The sequence below is a fragment of the Stegostoma tigrinum genome, chromosome 8 (assembly GCF_030684315.1).
Source record: "Stegostoma tigrinum isolate sSteTig4 chromosome 8, sSteTig4.hap1, whole genome shotgun sequence".
NCBI classification, from domain to species: domain Eukaryota; kingdom Metazoa; phylum Chordata; class Chondrichthyes; order Orectolobiformes; family Stegostomatidae; genus Stegostoma; species Stegostoma tigrinum.
In genome coordinates, this window is record NC_081361.1 from 32,025,107 (window position 1) to 32,050,424 (window position 25,318).

General features: G+C 39.6%; 1 protein-coding gene across 1 annotated transcript in view; it reads right to left on the bottom strand.

The window, feature by feature from the left end:
• Positions 1–25,318, bottom strand: part of LOC125456426 (dynamin-3) — a 232,545-nt gene that overhangs the window by 171,415 nt on the left and 35,812 nt on the right. The window contains exons 2-3 of the mRNA XM_048539519.1: positions 11,834–11,907; positions 9,414–9,563 (exon numbers count right to left, since the gene is read on the bottom strand). Of these exons, the coding sequence (XP_048395476.1) occupies positions 9,414–9,563; positions 11,834–11,907 (224 nt within the window). The remainder of the gene's footprint in view (positions 1–9,413; positions 9,564–11,833; positions 11,908–25,318) is intronic.

A 25,318-nucleotide genomic window follows, 5' to 3' on the forward strand; every position in this document is an offset into this window, starting at 1 on the left:
CTCAACAGAACAGGGAGACAGCCATATTCTGAGTCATTTCTCAGGAAATATTCTGACTAGAGTCAACTGGCGGATTCTAACAAGACTTCTGGTAGGTGTCAGTCATCAGATAAATTGTGCATTCTCCATGGCAATGTCTCGAGCAATCTGAATCCAAACAAATAATAAAATGCTTCTTTCCTTTGACTTTGGAAATACTATTTCTTGGGATTTCTTGGCAATTGTTCTGGCTAAACTTGCCTTTTCTTAAGTATTATGCTACCAAATGGCTCTCCATTAGCTGCATACTAACCTTTCGTTACTCATACAGTCAGGCACCCAGAACTTCTAAGAGTGATAGATGGAGTTTAATTTGGACAATGTGAAGTATTGCATTTTTGTAAAACAAACAAGGACAGGACAGGACTTACACATTTAATAGTAACACCCTGGGTTGTGTTGTAGAACATTAAGACCTAGGGGTTCAGGAACATAATTTTTGCAATCCAAAATTGCATCTCAAGTAGACAGGGTGGTTAAGAAGGCACATAGCACGATTGCTTTCATTTCTCAGACCTCTGAGTATTCAAGTGGGACATCATGTTGAGGTTGTCCAGGATATTGGTGCTGTGTGCAGTTCTGCTTGCCCTGTTACAGGGAGGATATTTTTAAATTGGAGAAGATTCAGAAAAGATTTACCAGGTCGTTGCTGAGAATGGAGGGTTTGAATTATAAAAATAGGCTGGGACTTTGTTTAAAATGGAGCATAGGAGGTTGAAGGGTGACCTTATAGAATCATGAGGGGCTGAAGTAAGGTGAATAGCAAATGTCTTTACCCCATGTCAGGGAGTTCAAAACTAGGTAGCATATTTTTAAGGTGAGAGGAGCAAGATTTAAAATGGACATGAGGGGCACCTTTTTTTTTAAACACAGAGCAGTTAGTGCGTGGAATGAACTTCCAGAGGAAGTGGTGGATGCATGTATAGTTCCAACACTTAAAAGCCACTTAGATAAGCACACGAATGAGAAATATTTGGAGGAATATGGCCAAACATAGGCAGGTGGGACTAGTTTAGTTTGGGAACATGGTCAGTATGGACTAGTTAGACTGAAGGGTCCGTTTCCATGCTGTATGACTCGATGTGCAATCTCTCACCATTTAGGTACTTTTTAAATTCATCCTACCAAAATGGACAATTTCATATTTTCCCACATTATACTTCATTTTCCATATCCTGGCCTTTAAAAAGAGATATTTCTAAGCCTATCCATACCCATTGTTAGCCTCTTCCTCTTTATAGTTTCCTTTTCTCATCTTTGTGATTACTCAGAATTCCTGCCATTTCAGAATAATATTCTGTTAATTTCACTTGTCTCTTAGAAGGCCTGCACCCATCGTACGTTTCTATGCATTAGTTATTTGTGAATCACATTCTTCCAAGTATTTAAGCCAAAATAATGGGAAGACAGAAACAATAAACATTGCAAGTTGATGACCATTAACTGCAACTGGTGAGAAATGAGTATAAATTGGTAGCAACGTTGATCACATTTTCTATTCAGGGTAAGAGGAAGAAATAATATTAATATAGTCAACGTACAAGAAAAGAAGATGCATGAGGGGACTTGAATCCAACTGGAACCAGAATGTTCCACAATCCCACAAAAAGCCAAAGTAGGGATAGCTAAACCCACACAGATTTCCAAAGCAATGCCTTTTACTTGGAAGAAGAGAATGGAGTTGAAGAAAAAAAACTGTTGACCATGAAAACAAGTTCAGCAGGGAAGAGAGAGGTAATGGTACAGACTGGTTGAGCCTTCAGTTTAAGATAGGGGTAGAGACCCCCAAGACCACCCTGGTGGAAGATGTACATAGATCAGATGCCCAGTGTTAAATGGAAGTTGTTAGGGCCAGGGAACTGAAAACTACTAAAGAGAAGGAAGGCATTAGATGAGTCACAGATACAGTTTGGAAGAAACTGGAAAAGGGGATAAGAAATAGATTCAAGTTAGGAAGAAATCAGTTTCGTAGAGCAGGAATAGACTTAAACAATGGGTGTATCAGAGCAGTCCTACCAATGGATCTTAGAAAGAAGATAAAAGTGGATTATTTAGGGTTGGGTCGAAAAGGTCGGAGGTCATGCAGGGAAGGCTTCTGAAGACAGAGGTCAGAGAGACTGGAAAATGATTGTTCGATGTTTGTTAGTGGGATCATGATTCAAGAAAACTTTGGAGGAAGAGTCATTGGGTTGGCTTTCATCATCTGCAAGCTGGAGGTCAATATTCCAACAGAACCACCGGTCTTGCCAGAAGTTTGAGCTATGTGGTGAAGGTCATTAACTTGAAATGTTAACTCAGTTTCGTTCTACCATTGGTACCACTTGCTGTTTTTATTTCCAACATCTGAATCACTAAGGGAATTAACAGCATGGAGAAAGAGGCTGGAAATTGAGTTGAGGGTTATCAAATCAAGCTGCTGCGGCAAAAGTGTGAATCAGTAAAAATGCTGGCATATCAGAAATCCAACGTAATCCTGTTTACTTCATTTTTAACCAGTATTGTGTATATTAAGAAGTAATTAAGTTGAAATTTAACCTAGCATTCTGCCTTTAACAAGGTTTCCTGGGCTGTGTGAAATTCACCAAGGTCAAATGGCAAGAACACAGTGGGCAATGGTGGATTTATGAAACTGACAGACGGTGGATTTATGAAACTGACAGACTGCGAATTCTTTACGTTCTGAAATAGCGCAGCTGCTTCACTGCCAACAGGAATTCTTCCAAACATGCGCTTTCATTAATTTCGGGGGCGATTTCCAAAATTTGGGAGGTCACTTCAACATCTTGAGACTTGACTCTCCTCATGCGCAGTACCGTAATGTCAATCTTCATGGCAACAGCTTATGCAATTCTACTTTCAATCTCTGATGAGGAACTGGGACATTGCTTCCTAAATTATTTTCTCATCTAACCTCATTTTAATCATGAAAAAGGCACAACCAGAGGTGCCAATAAAAACAAAGCAGCAGCATAGTAATATTCAGTATTTATGAAAGTTTGTTCTTTGAAGATAAACATACGTCACACATACAGGAAAATCTAAATTTTAAAACAATTTTGCAAACTCACTGCGTCTAATGAGACATTGAATCTTGCAGCAGTTTCTCAAAACTTTGGCACTGTAGTTGATACCACATTTCTAATCTCTGATGTGATATCCAGGGTTGATTAATATTGAGATTTGATTCAGACAACTGTGTTAAATCCAGCTTCATAGATTTGGCAAAAGGAACCACTACTTCCAGTGTGAAATAGATTATCAGATCCCATACTTTCTCACACATTTGAAAATAGGTGTGCAGAAAATAGGTGAGATTTAGTGCAGTTCACAACTGAAGTTATTGGAGCACTACCGTACCTAGCTTGTACTCAGTTCTTTGGCTGCTTGCAGTTTCCTGTGAATAAAGCAGTGAGTCTTAACAATGGATGGAGTAATTCTCTTTACCAAGGGACATAGGCCTCAAATAAAGGCTCCCACAGCTGGAACACTATCAACAGAAAATCCACCCACACAATCCCTCGGTACATGGTGTGAATGGAACGTCAAATAATAATTCTCTGCAGGTGATCAAAAGTGTCAATAATGTAAAATGTCAATAGCTGAATAACAAGCAAAGGGACGAACTGTAATCTGATTGAATGAGGCAGAGAGATAATTACAAAAAAAATTTAAAATAATGTGGTGCTGGAGACAAACTAAGTGACTGGAGTAACATGATAGGTATAAGAATCACACTGAGGGTTTAATAAATAATCACACACCAAAGTAATAAATAATCCAAAACTGTACAAACTAATTCATGTAGAGAGATCATAACAAGATGTTAAGGTGATGGTACTTAAACAGGACGGTAAGGAAGATTTACAAATATAAAATACTATGTAGTGTGACACAAACCCAAGGTCACGGTTGAGGCTGTCTTCAAGGGAGCAAACTCAGGTACCCATTTCAGGGGCTCAATCTGACTAGATTCCTCATTTATGGTGATTAGCTCAATTCTGTTGTTTGAGGGGGACACAACTACAATTTTATTTGTCTTTGACTACCCAAACATCATTTTAAATATAGAAGACTTCAGCAGGTAAAACTAAAGTTTCTACTGCCACAAAACATGGTCTTTGAACCTTTCTGAAGGGTTCAGAGTGTGTTACACTAAACTTGTGATTGTGAAAGCTCCTTTCTCTTCATGTTGGAAGGATGTTCATGGCTTTGCAGTGCATTCATTGTGAAGGGTCTCCAAGTGTAACTTAAACTTAATGAGCTCCTTGCTTTTGCTGGACAACATTTGGAAATAAATGAAAAATGTCAAGCTTTGGATTGTTTTTGCCAAATCCATTTACTGACTCATTTTCCAGGAAAATCTCCTTATATTTACGAATATGTTTCTTACCTTGCTGATTTCATTTCCAAAGGAGTCAGAAAACTCACCACTGGAGGTAGATGCTCTTATAAATTGATTGTCCATAGGGTTAGAAGTAAGTTTCTGGCAACTATTAAAATTACTGCCAGTTGGGCTGGAGAGCTGCAGAATAGACAAGCAGCAGGCAAATCAGAGGTTCAGGAACTTTCTGCATAGTGGCTTCTTCCTGGCCCTAGCACCTCACTCCCATTAATAGCACTGTGGGATTCTTTAAATCATGGACTATAACAGTTCAAGAAAGTAATTCGCTAGCACTCAACGACAACGTGGGAAGGACTATAAACACTGGCATTGCCAGCAACTCTCGTATCCAAACGACAAATAAAGAAAAAGAGGAACAACAGCAGCAGCAGAATAAGGAGAAGCCAGCTGTGACAAGGTCACCTCCACTGGAATAGATTAATTTAGGATATCTGGTCAGCATGGACAGGTTGGACCGATGGATCTGTTTCCATGCTGTACAGCTCTATGGCACTGTGACATCTAGTTAAAGTGAGATGCCAGAGATGCCCACAGCAAACACACTTCAACTTAGCTGAGTGTATGAAGCTATATGGCACAACAATATTAAACCCATTGAACCACACACTCTCTCAAAGCAAATGAACACCGATCATTCTCATAGACAAGTATCCACACATTGCATCCATACCCTTGGCTCATCTTTGACTTCAGTCATGACATTATTCTCAAGGCCAGTAGCCTTTTGGAGTGCAAAAAGCAACAACAGATCCAGCAAGACAATAGATTCATGAAATAAAGTTTCTAATTTATTAGCATTTTCAAATACATTAAGAAATTGAAAATGTTATAAACACAAATGAATCCCTTGATGGAATTCAAATGTCTTCTGTCTATTATTTTGTGCATGGTACTGCTCCTGTGGCTTCAGAAAAGGTGCCCTGCTTTAACAGCTGACATATCCATGGCAGGTGACCTTTGGATTTTGGGTCCATTAAAACCCGTCCTAGCGCTGCCACAGCAAAGAATACCCTCCATCCGGGCAAGGTACAGGCTGCAAAGCCTGGACTGAGGGAGAAGACTCCTCACTATCATTTGCCCTGTCTCCATCTTCTCACGTAGATCCTGTATTTTCCTACTAACCAAGGGATGGGCAGCATTTCACCATACTCCAGTGAATGGCCTGAGTGAGACCTTCCTCCATCCTGTTTAAAGCAGCAGACTATTATTCAGGGTAAATATTGGATCCCTGCTATGTCTGATGATCCAAGCAGATGCCACCTTTACAAAGGGGATGGACTTCAGCACAAAGGCTCAAAACATCATGGTAGTCATAATGGAGATGGACTCTTCTAACCTCTTTACAAAGGCACGTAGTGTCTCTGGGAATGCAAACAGAACTGCACACATTATATACTACTGCTCTAGAACTGTCTTTTCCATGCATGACTCCAGGCGTTTGCTATCCACATAGAGCTGAATACAGCCAGAAGTGTTCTAAAAGCTCCAAGCACGACTTTCCACTACTACCCCTGTCCCTAACAGCTGCTCACTTATGGCATTGTACAGTGCTTTTAACCAGGTTTAGAAATAACATGCTTAAAGAGAAGCCCTACTGACATGCAACCTCCTGTAGTCTGGCAAATTCTCATGTCCGAAAAGGCCCAGCCCCGAGACTGCCAGATTACATTGGTACAACCTGTACAAATTAAATACGTTTGCTTTGGAAAAGAACATTTCTGGGAATGCATATGAGTAACTTGAAACATGACAACTCTAATATTCTTGTAAGGAGAAGGCAAGCATTGATTCCAAAGTTCTCTTACCACGAGAGTTTTCTAAGCCAGTTCTGGCTGACTAATTTGATTTCGACTAATTGCTTTAATTCATCAGCAGCATCATTAACATTTTATCATTAGGTTGCCAGAATGGTTAACTGTAAACTAGATGAGCTCTATCTATCATCAATCTTTATTATCTTTGCCGTTTTAAATTTAACATTTCTGCTTCATCCTCTAAGTAGTTTCAGAAGTTAGATTTAAAATAATCATATTCTTCTATACATTCCTCTCCCCTTTTTGATTATCCCCTTTATTGTTTATGTAATTTATATGACTTCTACTTTGATTCAATTCTATTTCCATTATTTATCCATGGCATCTGTAGACTGGAACTGTTATTTTTCTGTATTTAAACAAAATATTGCCAGTAATTCCATTCAACTAAAGGCAAGGTTACTGGCAGCTTTCTTCTACCACCTTCACAGTTGAAGATTACATACAGAAAATTTCATCAGCTAGAGAAGGGCTACTTTACACTTCCCCTGAAAAATGTTATCTTCTGCGCACATACAGTCCTCAGACAGAAACTAAGCTTGGTTCATAGCTATGAGAGTCTCATGTTACACACGATGGTGTCACAGTTCAAACAGTAGTGTCTAGTGTCCCAGACTTTTAAGTTAATGAAGCTAGTTTTCCAATTCTTCTTGCAGCATTTATTCAACCTCAATGTTAACCTTTTTGTAAAATTAGATTATAATCCACAAAGGTTACACATGACCTGGTTTAATTATATTTAAAATTCATTTTTAAATTAAACTAGAAACTTCCCTCCTACACTATATTTCAAACAGGCAATCATAGATTTTCCACATGAAAATGGCAAAAGCATGTGATCAGAAATGAATTATGGTAAAGTTATAATGATCAGTGGAAAGGGGTTTGGAACATTTATTTATAGTTGAGAACTCAGACAGTGACTTGGTGACTGCCTACTCTGATTACTTAGCCACTGTGAAAATCAATTTTTCTTCAGTAATCTGTAAAACCCAGGTTTGAGAAGAAATTTATTTAAGAAGCTGCAAATTCAAGGATTACAAACTTACCTCCCAAGTATAACATTTATATCTCAATTTGTCTAAACAGTCTTGCTGGCCAGACAATGAAAATGTATCTACAACTGTATATTGACTCTTTGCAGATTAATTCTAGTCCTGCTGATTTTAAGCATGTTACTTTTAAACATTACATAACTTAGCATTTTTTTTGTATTTTTTTCTTCCTTGTGTTATTTCTCAGTTACTTTGGTCAAGTAATTTCTGTCAGTATACTCTGGTACAGTGTGATATTATTTTTCATCTTCAGTAAAATGACAGGAGACCCTGGTGGTATCCTAAACATTTTCCATTAAACATTTCATTAGAACTAACTGTTATATCTAAGTACTCTGCCTCACTTATGATTATGAGTGAAGTTTCAGTTCATAAAAGAAACCTCACTTATAATGGAAATAGATGTTTAAATGCAAACAAAAACAAGAGTTGGGGATAAGTAATCCCATTGAACCATTTCAACGGGGTGACAGCAAACACAGAGGCAAGACTCCATTTATACAAGAATAGAACAAGAAATGTAGACCACAGTAGGAACTTTAAGTATCTCCAATTAAATACACACTAAATCAATTTATAAGCAAAGTGTTTGATAGCACGAAAGAATCATTTGTTGCTCCAAAAATATGTCACTCTCTGGAACAATTCTCTTAACTCAATTTACCTGCCATCCCTAACAAGTTTTATTAAATTCTCTTCATAAATGACATAGATTTTTCTTCCCATTAGTATTTCTGGTGGGACATAAATCGCCCTAACACCCCTTTACACAAAACCGAGTGTCTTAACCTTTCCAATTTCTTTTGGATGACCGTAAATCGATGTCTGGTATCCATGGCACATTAACCAACAGGAACAGCTTGGCCTCCATGTACCTTATGAAAACCTTTCACAATTCTCAATACTTCTATTAGCTCTCATAAAACACCTTTGCTCTGATGAAAAGAGTCACAGTTTTGCTCATAAACAAAACCTCTCATGCCTAACGTAATCACAAATCTAGTCTGCACCCAGGCCTTACACTTGACATATTTATTAAAGTGGACAAAGCCAGATTGAACATTCTAAATGTGTTCAGTAATTGGTATTGTTTCAACATTATCTATTTATTTTAATATTGTGCCTCTAATTTATAAAAGCTTAGATTCTATTTGCTTTTTCACAGCTTTAAAAGATTTGTATGGCTGTTTTGTCATTAGTTTTGAAATTTTACCGTTTAATGTACACTTGTACTCAATACTTATCAATTTGAATCACTTTCAACTTCTTTGCAATTTATTTTGTGTGATGTCTACTTGCTCAATGTCAGCATTATCGAAGAGTTTTCTTCATTTATACTCCCTATTATTGTGTTGATTTCAAATTTAAAGTTTTCAACAGGATATGCCTAAGTCCAACCTGTATTCAGAGAAGAACAATTGTGCTTACACATCATCATTTGTACAACTGCACTCCACAATATTGAATTATCAATAATAAAGTCAGCAATTGCAATTCCAAGTCAGTGATGTTAGACCTGCTCACAAGCACCATAATCATTTGCTCACAAACCTGTGTCATTGGTCGATATGATTTACCTCAAGGTAAACATTGAGCATGCAGTTAGAAAGTATTGCAAATGAAATGCATATCTATTCAGTATTATTAGCTCCACCTGCATCTCTAGTGTTTCTTCAGGGTTTGTCGACAAAATATTTTGGTTTTTTCCCTCTAATTTCCAATACTCAGTTGTATACAATAGTCAACTGAGTGGTTCTCCAGGTTGACCAATTTTCATCAGTTATCAGGTCAGCTGATTTTTAAAGTTCATCCCTTTGGGCGATACAAGAAACACTAGCTCTCCTTAAATCATTTGAGGCACAATCCAGATACAGACACAAAATCTGCTTCTAATTGCCCGAGATTTTAACACAGCCTGTGTTTTTTAGAAACCAGGACAAATTAATTTTGCCACTTTCGCCACTTTCATGAAGTACTTCTACTGCAAGTGGCAAAACTTCTGTCTTGATTGGCTTTTTTTAACATAAGAGTTATGCAGAATCAGTGTACATCCTTCAGAAAATACATACAAGTAAAGTCCTTTCTCATCTTGTTTTTACACACCATTTGGCGAGTAAATTCTCAGGTTGATGGGTATTGATGAAATTCCTTTGTTCGTTCCTGTTACCCTGTCCGTTTCTACTTCGATTTCATGACGTACTTCTTCAAAATCAGTAAACTTTCTCCCTTTACAATGTAGGAATTCAGCATATTCTGGAACATAGAAAAATAGGAAGACGAGGTAAAAATAAAGAAAATTTGGGAGCACCTAAATTTTATAGCTATAAGTTACCATTTGAATTGCTTTTGGACTAAATAATAGAACAATCCAAATATTTTAATTTTAAAAACACATTTAAACAAAAAAGATTGAAAATGATCAATTCTTAAGTGAGAGTTAAGATGACTTCCTCTTATAACCTCTAAGCAAAATCAGTTCATGTTATGTCAGTTAACTTCTTAAAACAAAGAATTTGGGAACAGAACTGTAGAGGCAAGTCTTAAGATAATGATCAGTACTTCCAGGAACCTGATGATTTTGCTGTTGCTGTAGTTAAAGGATTATATCTGAGGAGAGCAGCAATGAGATAGGGTTGTCCAGTGAATATTTGCGAATAAACTCAATTGGATCGGACTTGATTATGTTGAGTCAAATAGTGTGCCTACATGAACCATTTGAGAACTGTTACTTGTGTGTGAAACCAGTTGTTATGCCTACAACAGAATTGTAACAGAAAAGGAGAGACAGTGGTGTAGTGGTAATATAACTGGATTAGTAATACAGAGGCCCTGGCTAAAGCTCTGGGGGTAAGAGTTCAAATGCTACCACTGTAGCTAGTGGAATTTAAATTCAATTGATAAAGCTGGAATGTACATTTTAAAATAGTTAAACTCCATAAAGTAGCACAGAATGTCATAAAAACCCATATTGTTCACTAATGTGTTGGTTTACATGTGACTCCACATCCACAACATCATGGCTGATTCTTAACTGCCCTTGCCTAACATGCCACCCAGTTCAAAGACTGCTTCTGCAGATTTGAGATACAATTTACTTTAGGAAACAGTTCCTACCCTTGCAGAAATCTGATAGCTTCTTCCTAGCTCACCCACAATCTTTAGCTCTTCAATTCCTGGGACCTAATCACATCATTGGAGCAGGGGAGCAGCGAGAAGGTGTGCGTTATTGACAAATGGTGTCTCGTCCACAGACCAATCAGGTACTTATTGCCAGCTGAAACACTATTTATACAGAACCCTTGGCTTCAGCCTGTCTGCAAACTAGGGTCCTATTACTACTTGATCAAGCAGCTTTGCAAACAGTACTTACAATGAGTATCAGGTCACTTGCCTTTAAAAAGTGCAACAATTCTTCAATAATCTTAGTTTTTAAAATAGCTCTTTTCCAAGGTGAGTCCACAATCAAAAGTACTGAAGAATAAAAAGACAGTCCCTACAACAAAGAGAGACCATGACGTGGCTACATCTGAAAAGGCATTCCAATCATTTGATTTGGCTACTTTATATATGAAGAATAATCTATGGCTTGAAGACCTCAGTATTCCTCTTCTAGTTGCAGTAATAAAAGCCTTAATATCCACCAAAGCACAAGAAAAAAGCAGCAGCAATAGCAAAACATATTTGTCTCAGCATAACATTCAATCTGATTTTTAAGTCTGCCACAAGACAAAATCTTTTTCAGTTAAAATTATGCCCCAACTTCAATCAACACAAATGATAAGTCATCTGTCTCCCAAGTTTGGACAATGAGGAGCCAAGCAATATACAAATAAACACAAATGTTCTATAACTTGCTTTCTCCTACGTGTAGAACTGTAGCTGGAGGTTATTCACAAGCAGAAAGCAAGTGTGGTCAGTGGCATTTGAGCAACAGAAGCTATTCAAGAAAAGTGATAAAGCAAACTAGTCAAAATCTTCTCAGATAAGGTCAACAAATTATGTCTCATTATTGGAAAGACAAAAATAAATTAATACTACAAACGTAAAAGTTAACTGCAGAGGAATAGCTTACTGACTATTACTAGTTGGTTTAATAGCAACTGCAAAATACTATGTATATATCTGTTACGCAATAGTATGTTTATCATTTTTAAGTAAATTCCCCTACTGATTAAAGTATAAAATTCAATCTAAGGTTTTTGATTTTGAAAATAATTTCAGGTAGAAGGGGATGGCAGATTCAGTTGTTGAACAAGGTTTTCTTCATGTTCCCTGGGCTACAATCCAAAAATGCGTCTAGACATCAGAGCCAGTGAACATCTTAATGATAAAGGAAGCTAAACTTGTCCAGGAGAAAAACTTAAAAAGTCAAAACATATCAAGCTAACGTTCCTCGCCTTGATCAACGCAACAGCAGTCAAACTCCACTTTTGGAATCCAGTTCACACAGACCAGGATTTATTTCTTGGTCAATAATCATGAACTCCACACATATATCAGTCACATTCAGTAGAATACAGTACCTGTGTTGCAATTAACGAGCTGCAAAACCAGAGGTCGTCTAGTAACAATGCCTGATCCTCGAGGAAGGAAATCTCTACGATCAGAAGAGGGGAACAAAGTTAAGGACATGTTTTTAGTAAAGCATAGATCTCTTTAGATAGGAAATTGACTTTGCATTTCAGGGCATAGCACATATTTTTCAAAATTAGTCAATAAGCCTTAGTCAATAAGCTTATATGACAGAATTATCCAGATCTGAATATAGCCTGTTTTTTTTTCCCCCCTCTAACACATCATTTTCATTTTACTGAAAGTAAATAAGTGCCAGTAAAGGCAGTCTGCAATTAGCAATTAGGCGTTCTTCCCAACTTCTTAAAGAATTCAGACTTTTATTTTTACAATTTGTCTAAAATTTCTGAAATCTCAACATTCAAATTCACAAATAGGCTACTATACATGTGACAATAAAACTTCATTCTAATTCTAATATCTTTCTGATGTTAGATCCATTGGATAATAGCACAGTTGCATCATGGGTGGCAGATGCCTGGCCCAGTGACCTTGCACCAGCTACCTTCAAAACCATCTCAGTCACAATTCTCCATTCTTTTCTATTGATGTGCAAAATTTTATTTTAATTCAAGGGCTCACTCAATTCGCTTCTCAGAACCACAACTGGACCAACCTTTAGTACAATCTCAAGAAGTGCATTCCAAACTCTAACCATATGGCATGGTGACTTAGTAGTTAGCATTGCTGTTTCACAGCACCAGGAACCCAGGCTCGATTCCAGCCTCAGGTGACTGTCTGTGTGGCGTTTCCACATTCTCCCCGTGTCTGTGTGGGTTTCCACTGGGTGCTCCAGTTTCCTCTCAGTCCAAAGATGTGCAGGTTAGGTGGATTGGTCGTACTAAATTGCCCATAGCACCCAGGGATGTTCAGGTTTAGTAGGTTAGACAAGTGAAATTCAGGGGTAGGAGAATGGGTCTGGGTGGAATGGTCTTCAGAGGGGCGGTGTGGACTTGTTGCGCCAAATGGCCTGTTTCCACACTGTAGGTATTCTATAATAATTGGTAAAAATGCTTTATCTTTGTGTTGCCTTTAATTATTCCACCAATTACTTTAAATCTGCAAATTCTGTGTTTTCCAATGTCAATTAATGACAAAGTCTAACAATCTGTCATTCAGGCTAAATTTTTTCTAATATCGATGTGAATCTGTTCAAAGCAAGTCAATTTTCGCAAAGTTAGTTGAGATTTGGAGGAAATCATTCTGCAATAATGATAATGCAATAGACAAAGATAGATACAAAAGGAGGAACGAAAAGTAGACAAACTAGAGGAAAAATAAACCGGGAAACAAATAAAAAAATCACACTTAGGACATTCCAAACACTTTCCAGACAATGAATTACTTGGAATAATACTGTAACTTTGTAAGCAAATGCAGCAGCTATCTTGTACACAGTAGCAAATTACGAAAATAAACAAAATCAATGTCAATATAATCTGTGTTTTGAATAGTAATGGTTGAGGGATAAAGGGTAGCCATGGAGTGGATATGGGTCAAAACAACAGGAAAATTCTTCAGTTCCTCTTTGAATACTGCTTTGGGATCCTTACACTTACTAAACGGATTGACAATGACTCAGTTTAACATTTCATCCAAAAGATAATCCTTCAACAGGAAACACTCCCACCACACTACCACAGTGCCAGCTTCGATCACAATATATGGTACCTTACTCGAAGGCCTGTTAGAAATATTCAAGCATTTTGGTACTATGTGTACCATAGTTACATGTGTTTGAATGTTTCCAATAGAACATAGAACATAGAACAATACAGCACAGAACAGGCCCTTCGGCCCTTGATGTTGCACCGACCTGTGAACTAATCTAAGCCCCTCGCCCTACACTATCCCATCATTATCCATATGCTTATCCAAGGACTGTTTAAATGACCCTAATGTGGCTGAGTTAACTAAGTACAGCAGTACATTTAAAAAAAATTCATGAGATGAGGGAGTCGCCCCTGAAAGGATGTTGATAAAGCAGACAGGTGTCTTCCAACGATCGACAACGGATGCACTATCATTACACTCTTAATTCTGAATTTTTACTGAATTCAAATTCCACCATCGGCCGTGATGAGAATTGAACTGGATCCCCAGGACATTACCTCGATCTGTGGATTAACAGTCCAGTAACAATACCATTAGAGGATTGCCTACCTTTGCATAGGTAAAGTATTTGAGGAGAGATGCATTCAGGCAAGGTTTACTAGATACATTCCTGGGATGAATGCCTAATGAGCAAAGTTAAGTAGAGTGAGCCCATATACAAAGTAGTTTAGAAGACAAATCTTACTGAAATGCAAGATATCCTAAGGGGCACCTGGCAAGAGTAGCCAGTGAGAGGATGAGACACCATATCCGATGACTTCTGAAAAGGTCATCAATGGCTTGGGATAGAGCTCACATCTCTGATTTAAAATGTTGCAGTTCAGACCAGTTGAGGCCAAACATGAATTGGGGAAAATATGTCCAGGGTAGCACAACAACACATACAATTTAATGCAGGTCACTGAATATTTGTTAAAACTCCTAACACCATAGACTCTATGAACTCAACATTTAACATGTATAACTCTAATTCTTTTGTCGATTGCTGCTCTGTAGGGTGCTGGACTATGGCATGCACAAATTATGATCGGGCCTATTGTCTGAGCGAACTGTACCACAAGTACTTAGTCTTGTTTAGCTCACTGATATCTATAAACAATTCGGAGAATTGCTAGAAGGCTGACAGTAAGTGTAATGATGTTTGTGTTATTGGAAGACTGGAGAATTTTGGGCTATATGGCAAGGAATAGTGCAAAGATCATCTCAGAAAGTGACCTCATCTATGACAGTAATGAATATGAACTGGAAAGACAACAGCGCCAAACTCATAAATACACACTAATTCAAGTTATTTTTGAGCCCAGAGAGGGAAGAAAGAATATGAATAGGTTACAGCAAGGACAGAAAGAATCCCCAGTCTCCGTCAACACATAGAACACAGTGCCCAGTGAAAAAGCAATTTGGGGAAACAAACATTCATCGAGAACACAAAAGATATATGCAAACTTTGTCATTGCTAAAGTTTACAGTACTTGGAAGTGCATAGTAAAACAGAGGTCAGTCAGCATGGCTTCGCCAAGGGGAAGTCTAGCCTAACAAATCTGTTAGAATTCTTTGAGGTGGCAATGAACAATGTTGACAAAGGAAAACCCGTTAATACGATCTATTTTGACTTCCATTAGACCTTATGACAAGGTGCCACACAGAATTTGAGAATCCATGGTGTTAGGAGCAAGGTACAAACATGGATAGTGGTTTTGCTGACTGGCAGAAGGCAGATAGTGGAGATAATGAGATCTTTTTCAGTATGGCAGCCAATGACTAGTGGAGTTCTGCAAGTGTCAGTGTTGGGACCAAGCTATTCACATTATATGTCAACAACCTGGATGAATGAATTGACGGCATTGTTGCTCATTTTGCAGATGGCGCAGAGATAGCTGCAGGGGCATGTAGTGTTGAGAAAGCAGGGAGTCTGGAGAAGGATTTGGTTAGGCTAGGAGAATGGGCAAAGAAGTGGCAGTTGGAATACACTGGGGGAAGTTTGGTGCTATGCACCTTGGCAGAAGGAATGGAGGTGAAGACTATTTTTTAAATGGGGAAAGGCTTTGGAAATCTGAAGCACAAAGGAACTTGAGAGTCCTAGTTCAGGATTCTTTTGAGATTAACACACAGGTTCATATTGGCAGTTACAAAGACAAATGAAACATGAACATTCATTTTGAAAAGGCTAGAATACAAGGCAGAAATATACTGTTATTGTTTGAGCAGAATATACTACTGAAGCTATATATGGGTCTGGTCAGACTACATGTGGATTATTGTAAGCAACGTTCAGCCCTCCAACTAACGAATGATGAGCTAGCCTTGGCAGGGGTCCAAAGGAGATTCCCAGGAATGACCCCAGGGATGAAGGGCTTGTCAGACGAGAAGCAATTGAGGACTCTGGGTCTACACTTGGAGTTCAGAAGGTTGTGGGGGGATCTGATTGAAACTTATGGAACATTGAGAGGACTAGATAGAGTGGGCATGGAGAAGGTATTTCCACTAATAGGAGTGGATCAGAGGGCACAGTCTCGGAGTGAAGGAACGACCCTTTACAAATGAGATGAGGAGGAATTTCTTCAGCCAGAGGGTGGTCAATCTGTGGAACTCATTGTTGCTGAAGGTCGTGGAGGCCATGTCATGGAGCACATTTCAGAAAAGATAGATAGTTCTTGATAGTAAGGGGATGGAGGGTTACAAGAAGACATGAACATAAGATATGAGAAATATATTAGCCATTCTCAAATGGCAGAGCAGAGTCAATGGGCTGAACAGCCTATTTCTACTCTTTGTTTTGTGATCTTACGCTATACTAGTCAACAATCAAATAACCCGTGGTCTCAGGTTAAATATTTAACACTGCACTGAATTTGAACTTTTAAGCCATGAAACCTCTATTCTCCATGTCTGCACCATTCTCCTTTTCACACTCACCTTGTTTGCACCTGTGATTTACATCATGTTTCAATTACTTTCTTTTGGGATTAGTGCTATTAGAACTTTCTTCCAGTCAACAAAACCTCTTAATTGGCTCTTTAAGTTTAATCCAGTTATAATAATGTTTATAAATGGTGTGTGAAGTAGCTGTGTACTAAAAGGAAATAAAAACATTTGTTGTGGCTGATCAAGGGAGTTAAGACAAGGAGATCTGATTCTCCCTCTTTGATTGTAATGTCTCAACAAGGTCTGGAGTGTAGGTCAGAAACAGTCAAGTTTAACTTAGTAATAGTGAAATTTAGGACAAATATCAGTAAGCATTTCTTCATAAAAGGAGGCGGCGACCTAAAGATATTATCGCTTGACTATTAATCCAGAAACTCAGCTAATGTCTGGAGTTCCAGGATTGAATCTCACCATGGCAGATGGTGCAATATCTGGAATTAAAAATCTACCAATGACCATGAAGCCATTGCCAATTGTTTGAAAAACTCATCTGACTCACTAATGTCCTTCAGGGAAGGAAATCTGCCATCTTTATCCGATCTGGTATACATATAGCTCCAGACCCATTGAATGTGGTTGACTCTCAACTGCCCTCTGAAATAGGTTAGTAAGCCACTCAGTTGTACCGATTGCTACAAAGTCTCAACAAAGAAATGAAACTTGACAGATAACTTCGCATCAGTCTAAGCACCAGAAATGACAATGGCAATAATAGCCCTGTCAACTCTGCAAAGTCCTCCTTACGAATATCTGGGGGTTAGTGCCAAAATTGGGAGAGCAGTCTCACACACTGATCAAGCAACAATCTGACATATCAGACTCATGGAATCATACCTTACAGATAACGTCTTAAATACCACTATCACCACCCCTGCACATAAGCAGTGAGGGTGGCAGCGATGGTACTCCTATACAGGCAAAATGGATTCTGGGTATACACGTCCACCATCTAGAACGGCTCAGCAGCAGTACTACTGATTGAGCTGGTTGGGTCCTAAAGGCCATAGCTGCTAGACTGGATCTGCAGCAGGTGGTCAGGGTACCAACAAGAGAGAAAAACAGATCTGATTCATCCTCACGAGGCTGCCGACTGTAGATGCATCCATCCATGGCAGTATCAATAGGAGTGACCACGACACAGTCCTGAGTGGAGACAAAGTCCCACCTTCACATTGGGAATAACTTCCATCGTGTTGTGTGGCACTATCACCATGCTAAATGAGGCAGATTTCAAACAGATCTAGCAATACGCGACTGGGCATCATGAGGTGCTGTGGACCATCAACAGCAGCAGAATTGTACTAAAGCACAATCTGTAAATCTGTGGCTCAGCATAAGCCTCACTCTTCCATTCCCATCAAGTGAGGGGTCCAACTCTGGTTCAATGGAAAGCGCAGGAGGGCATGCCAGGAGTTATCAAAGAGAATACTTGCACGCCAAAAAGCATAAGCAGCAAGTGATACACAGAGCCAAGGATTCCACAACCAATGGATCAGATGTAACTCTGCAGTCCTGCTACATCCAATCGTGAATGGTGGGGGACAATTGTACAACTCACTGGAGGAGGAGGCTCCACAAATATCCCATCCACAATGATGGGGGAGCCCAACATATCAGTGCAAAAGATAAGGCTGAAGGATTCGTAGAAATCTTCAGCCAGTCGTGGCAAATGGATAATCCATCTCAAGCTCATCTCATGGTCTTGAGTGTCATAGATGCCAGTCTTCAGTCAATTCAGTTCACTCCACATGATATCAAGACCTGGCTGGAGACACTGGATACTGCAAAGGCCATGGGCCCTGACAACATTCCAGCAATAGTACTGAAGACTTGTGCTCCAGAACATGCTGCAGCCCTAGCTAAGTTCTTTCAGTGCAGTTACAACACTGCCATTACCCTACAATGTGGAAAGTTGCCCAGGTATGCCCTGTACAGAAAAGATAAGGCAAATCCAACTCAACCAACTACCAGCCATCAGTCTACTTGCGATCATCAGTCAAAGTGATGGAAGGTGTCATCAACAGTGCTATCAAGCAGCATCTGCTCAGCAATAACCTGCTCAGCGGCGCTCAGTTTGGGTACTGTCAGGGCCACTCAGCTTCTGACCTAATTACAGCCTTGGTTCAAACATGGACAAAAAAAACTGATATCCAGAGGTACCCTTGCCATCAAGGCTGCATTCGATCAAGTGTGGCGACAAAGAGCTGTCGTAAAGCTAGAATCAATGAGTATGAGGGGTGAACTCTCTGCTGGTTGGGGTCATACCTGGCACATCGAAAGACGATTGTGGTTGTTGGAGGTCCATCATCTCACCTCCAGGACATCTGTGCAGGAATTTCTCAGGGTAGTTTTCCGGACCTACCATCTTCAGATGTTTCATCAATGACGTTTCCTCCATCATAAGGTCAGCAGTGAGGACATTTGCTGATGATTGCACAATGTTCAATAGCTCACAGCCGCTCAGATACTGAAGCACACCATGTTCAAATTCAGTAAGACCGGGACAATACCCTGTTTTGGGCAGACTAGTGGTATGCAAAACCTGTCCAATGCAAATGTTAAGTAATGACCATCTCCAATAAGAGACAATCTAACAAAGGCTCCTTGACGTTCAGTGCTATTACTGAACCTCCACTATCAATATCCTAAGGTTATCCCTGACAAGAAACTCAACTGGACTCACAACAAAATTATAGTGGCTGCCAGAGAAGGTCAACATTGGGAATGCTGCAGCAAGTAACTCACTTTCTGACTGAAAGCCTGTCCACCATCTACAAGGCACAAGTCAGAAGTGTGAAAGAGTACTCTCCACTTGCCTGGGTGAGTGCAGCTCCAATACCATTCAAGAAGCTTGACACGATTCAGGACAAAGCAGCCCGCTTGATTGGCACCACATCCACAAGCATCCACTCCCTCCAATCAGTAACAGCAATGTTGAAGATTCTTACACAGCACTTTCCAAACCGACGACCACTTCCATCTAGAAGGCCTTCAGCAATAGATACATGGGAATACCACCACCTTTGCCTCCAAGCCACTCATCATCATGGCTTGGAAATATATCTCCATTTCTTACTGTTGCTGGTTCAAAATTCTGGAATTCCTTTAGTAATGGCAATTGTCAGTAGACCAACAACATGCAGACTGCAGAGATTCAAGAAGGAAACTCACCATCACTTTCTCAGGGGCAACTAGGCACATGTAATAAATTCTGGCAAACCAGCGAAACCCACAACCCATGGGAGAAATTTTTAAAACCAGAACATGATCAATGTACAGAACAGGCTTCCAAACAGAGTAGCTGAGACAACACCATTGAATTATTTCAGTAATAACTGGGATGTCTTACATGGAGCAGTGCCTGTAGGGATTTTCTGAATGAGTTGAATTGCTGGCCTTTATTTACTTTGTGAACTTGCCAACTTATGAGCCAACTGCTAAAATGGACCATTGGGTATTTCAGTAATTCAGCACCTGAGATAAGTTAGCTTATCCAACTCTCTGCAAAATTTTGATTGTTATCAAAACAGATGTTTTAAGAATACATCACACCATCGAAAATATGTGAATACCACTACATTGTAAAACTGACTTTCGACAGATTGCATGTAATCAACTTATCTGATCATTTGAGATAATCCAGAAAACATCAAAACTAGAACGTAAATCAGTAATAGGTTCAACATAGAGCACCATGGATCAAAACAGGTCACTATGCTGGAAATCCCTGTAGCCAATATATTAATGCAACTTCTATGATAAGACATGGGGTGCATAACACACAGGTAAAAATAATGAGACACTGCTGAAAAGTAAGCATTGTACATACATGATTTTTTTTTCCTCCACTTTCACTTCAATGGACTAATTATTACCAATCTTGAGAAACAAACAAGCAACATCAGTGAATTTGGAAATTAAAAAGGATCAGGCCATTGAAGAGGTTTTTTTTAAAATCACAGCCACTTAGCTTGCGTGTGTGCTGCCCTCATGTGGAAATTATTGCTTCTTTTGAAAAGAAAGGATGCTGCTTGGCACAAATTATCGTGGAAAATATGAAAGCGATGTCATTTTATTAAAATGATTAACATATTCATTTTAATAAAATTCATTTTCATTATACGTTCAGAATAGCAGACTGGACATAGTCTTTACTACCTTTTAACTTCAGTCTTCTACGCAAGCTCAACAGCTACATTTCCAATGCAGCAAAACTGGCAAAAGTACTTTGCAGGAGCATTATCAAACAAAAGCTGACAGAGCTATTTAAGGAGATATTAGGACATATAACTGAATGCTTGGACAAAGAGGCAAGTTTTTCAGTAGCTTCAAAGAGGGGGACGGTAGAGAGGTTGGTAGGTTTTAGAAGAGGATTTCAGTGCTTACAGTTGAAGCAGCAAAAGACATGGCCGCCCAATGGTGAAGTGATTAAAATGAGATGCACAAAAGGCCAGAGATGGATCTCAACACTAGACCATGTTCCCTCACTACATGCGCCTTGATCATCACGCTTCTGCATGACCTCTGCCTCTGGAAGCCATGTATTGAGAGAAAAGTGCACACTCTTTACAGGCTTTATCAGCTGTTGCATCATGTTTCAGTTTGGGCCAAATGGGCTATTATTGCAGGATAAAGTAAGTTTTGCGGTGATGATGCAAACAAATGAGAAATATACCAGGTAGGAAATCGCCTGAGTCTGATCAAGTCCATCCTGGGACATTGTGGGAGGCTAGGGAAGAAAGTGCAGAGGCCCTGCAGAGATTTTTGCTTCATTTTTGGCCACTGGTGAAGCTCTGGAAGACTAGAAAGTGGCTAATGTTATTCCATTCTTTAAGAAAGGTAGCAAAGACAAGCCAGGGAACTACAGGCCAGTAAGCCTGGCATCAGTGGTAGGTAAGTTGTTGCAGAGGAATCTAAGGGACAGGATCAACCAACATTTGGATAGTCTAGGTCTGATTATGAATAATCAGCATGGATTTGTGCACGGGAAGTCATGTCAGACAAATTTTTTTAGAGAGTTTTTCGAAGAGATAACCAAGAGGATGGATGAGGATAGGGCAGTGGATGTTGTCTATATGGACTTTATTAAGGCCTTTGAACAAGGTCCCACACAGCAAGTTAGTCATGAAAGTTAGGTCGCATGGGATCCAGGGAAAGTTAGCTAATTGGATTCAAAATTGGCTCAATAGTAAGAAGCAGAGGGTGATGGTTGAAGGTTGTTTCTCAGACTGGAGGCCTGTGACCAGTGGTGTGCCACAGAGGTCAGTGCTGGGATCTTTCATGTAAATAACAAATAACAATGATCCGGATGTGAGTGTACAAGGTGTGATTAGTAAGTTTGCGGATGATGCAAAGTAGGTGATGTTGGAAGCAAAGAAGATTACCAAAATTACAGAAGTTGTCCACGTGTGGAATGAACAGCCAGAAGTAGTGGACGATATGGGCACAGTTACAACGTTCAAAAGACATTTGGATAAGTACACAAATAAGAAATGTTTGGAGAGATATGGGCCAGGAGCAGGCAGGTGAGACTAGTTTAATTTGGGATTATGGCCTGCATGGACTGATTGGATCAAAAGGTCTGTTGCCGTGCTGAATGACTCTATCTTGATCAAACAGGGAGGAAGTGGGCTGAAGAGATAATGGGAACTGCAGATGCTGGAAGGGTCTAGGCCCGAAACGTCAGCTTTTGTGCTCCTGGGATGCTGCTTGGCCTGCTGTGTTCATCCAGCCTCACATTTTATTATTATGGAAGTGGGCTGAAGATTGGCAAATACAATTCAACACAGATAAATGCGAGGCATTGCATTTTAGAAAGTCAAACTAAAGTAGGACTTATACAGTAAACAGTAAGGTCCTGAGAAGTGTTGTAGAACAGAGGGGCCTAGAAGTATAAGTACACAGTTCATTGAAAGCAGCATCACAGGAGGACAGGGTGGTGAAGAAAGCATTTAACATGCTGGCCTACATAGTCGAGGCATTGAGTTATAGGAGTTGGGACGTCATGTTACAGCTGTATAAGTTATTGGTGAGGTTGCACTTGGAGTATTGTGTACAGGTTTGGTAACCCTGTTATAAGAAAGACATAGTTAAACTGGAAGATTTACGAGGATGTTGCCAGGACTGGTAGGCCTGAGTTATAGGGAGGGGTGACCTTACTGAGGTGAATAAAATCATGCGGGGCGTAGAAAGGATGAATGCATATTGTCTTTTTTCCAGGGGTGGGGAAATGAAAACTAGAGGGCATGGGTTTAAGGTGAGAGGGGTAAAATTTAAGAAGGACCTCAGGGGCAGCTTCTTCACAGTGTTGCAGATATGGAATGGGCTGCTGGAGAAAGTGGTCAAAGCAGGTACAACAGCAACATTTAAAAAAAGATTTAGATAGGTACATGGATGAGAAGAGCTGAGAGAGAAATGGACCAAATGCCGGCAATTGGAACGAGCTAAGTGGGCACCATAGTCAGCATTGACTAGTTTGGGTTGAAGGACCTATTTCCATGCTTTACTACTCTATGAAGTGTTAAGCTACGTATTACAGAACTAGAAACATAACAGGCTATTGAGCTCATCAAGTCCACTTGGACTCTCTGCAATGGCAGCTCCGTTCGTCCCACTCCTCTGTCTGTTTTCTGTAGGTCTGTGGTTTTTGTTCTTTGTTTGCTTATCTAATAGCCTCATGCAGGATGAAGACAAATTGTCGAAAATGCTGCTAACCCCACATCCAATATCTGAGCAATGCAGGCTAACCAGGGGCTCCAAAGACAAATTGCAACCACAGAAGTGACCTCCTGTGTTTCCACACCTGAAAGCAGACAGCAACATTCTGGAGGTTCTACAGGCATGGGCCCAGAGGCAAATCTGCAGCATGACCAGCAGCACAGTGATGTGATGGATACAAGGTGAAGCGATAATTATGGGTAATGACCCTGGAACATTTCAAAAGTGACCAAAAATATACAACCACCATGTAGAATGGGAAAATTAATTTCCATTCACAACTGTAAAAGATAACAGCAGTTGCCTTAAATGTCACCAAACTTTTTCAGGAAATAGAAAGGCGAATTTGGAACAACACAACACAGTAATAAACAGTGAGTGAATTTAATGATGGGTTTTCCCTGAACAGTATGCTTCAGATGAACAAAGTTATTGGGCTGTTGCCCTTTGAAAGCTCAGCAGTCATGTTTTTCTAAACCGGCATCAAAAGGTAAGGCTTGAATGGATGAATCAATTCACGTTTGCCACCTACTGGCAAAACACAAGATCATTTACAGATGGTGAAGGAATTACACGGAATGTCCGAGGAATGGTGAATGGTGTTGAATATTGTGCAATTAAAGAATATCCCCTCTCCTGTCCTCATAAAAAATGGAAAGTAAATGATAAAGTAGCTTAAGATGGTTGGTCCTCGGACATTATCCTGAGGAACTCCTGTAATGAACTGGGACTAAGACAATTGACCTCCAACAACCACAACATTTTCGTCTAAGCTAGCTAGGCATAACTCCAACTTTCAGTCAGTTTTCACTCTAGGTTCTTTCTGGTTCCAGCTTTGCTTGGGTTCCTTGATGCCATACACAGATAAATACTGCCTTCATGTCAAGGCCAGTAATGCTCAGTTCACCTCTGGAAGTCAGCTCTTTGACTTTGAAGGCCATAATGAAGTCAAGATATGCGTGGCCCCCAAGGAAGCAACCCTGAGTGACAAGGAACAAATTGTTGCTGCTTAAGTGTCACTTGATAGCACTACCAATGACCCTTTCCATCATTTTACTTCCAATCAACAACATAATGATAGGATTGTACTTGGCTGGCTGCATATGTCATACTTCTTGTGGACAGAGGAAACCTGTGCAATTTCGCACATTACCTGGTAGATGCTGGTATTATAATGGTGTTGAATCCTGAAGGCTAAATTAAACTTGGACATTATAGGGTGGAACAGTTGAGGTGCAGTGACAGACCTTAAAGCAATATTTCATCACTCTCAGCAATAATATATTCCACAAAGAAACACTCAGGAGATGGATGCTAACTAAAGGAGTTAGGGATAAATCAAATTGAAAATATAAGTGTACAATTCTGCAACGGCTTGTGATAGGTTTATAAACATTTTAGAAAGGATGACTTTAAGAAAAGTTAATGTATTAGAGAAAGCTAGTGAGAAATATTTTTTAAAAAGTGAGAACTTCCCATTTCTGAAGAAGGGTTCCAACCCGAAATGTCAGCTTTCCCGCTCCTCTGATATTGTCTGACCTGTTGCGTTCCTCCAGCTCCATACTGTGTTATCTCTGACTCCAGCAATGGCAGTTTTTAGTATATGAGTGAGAACTTCAACTTGTATTTAAAAAGGTATAGAGTAACAAATATGAACATTGGTCCTGTAAAGAACAAGGCTGAGGGATTAGTTATGGAAAGTAAGGAAATGGTAGAAGTATTCTACAGATACTGAGCTGTCTTCTCTGTAAAAGTTCCAAATAACATCCTAAAATACTTGTAACTCGTGGTGAAATTGAGGGAGAAACTTATAACAATTACAATCACCAGGGAAAGGTCCTGAGAAAACTATTAGAACAAAAGGCTGACATGTGCCTTGGACCTGATGGTCCAGGGTCATCACCTTAAGATTATGCCCCCTCATGACAATCATTTCTACCCCAGGGAAAAGTCTCTGGCTACCCACTCCGTCTATGCCTTTCAACATCTTGAGTACGTCTCAGCCTTCTTCGCTTTAATAAAAGCCCTAGCTCCCTCAACCTCTCCTCATTAAGATCTGCCCTCCATTCCAGGGAGCATCCTGGTAAATCTTCTCTGCACCTTCTCTAAAACTTCCACATCCTTCCCATAATGAGGCAACCAGAATTGACCACAGTGGTGGCACACAGTGGCACAGTGGT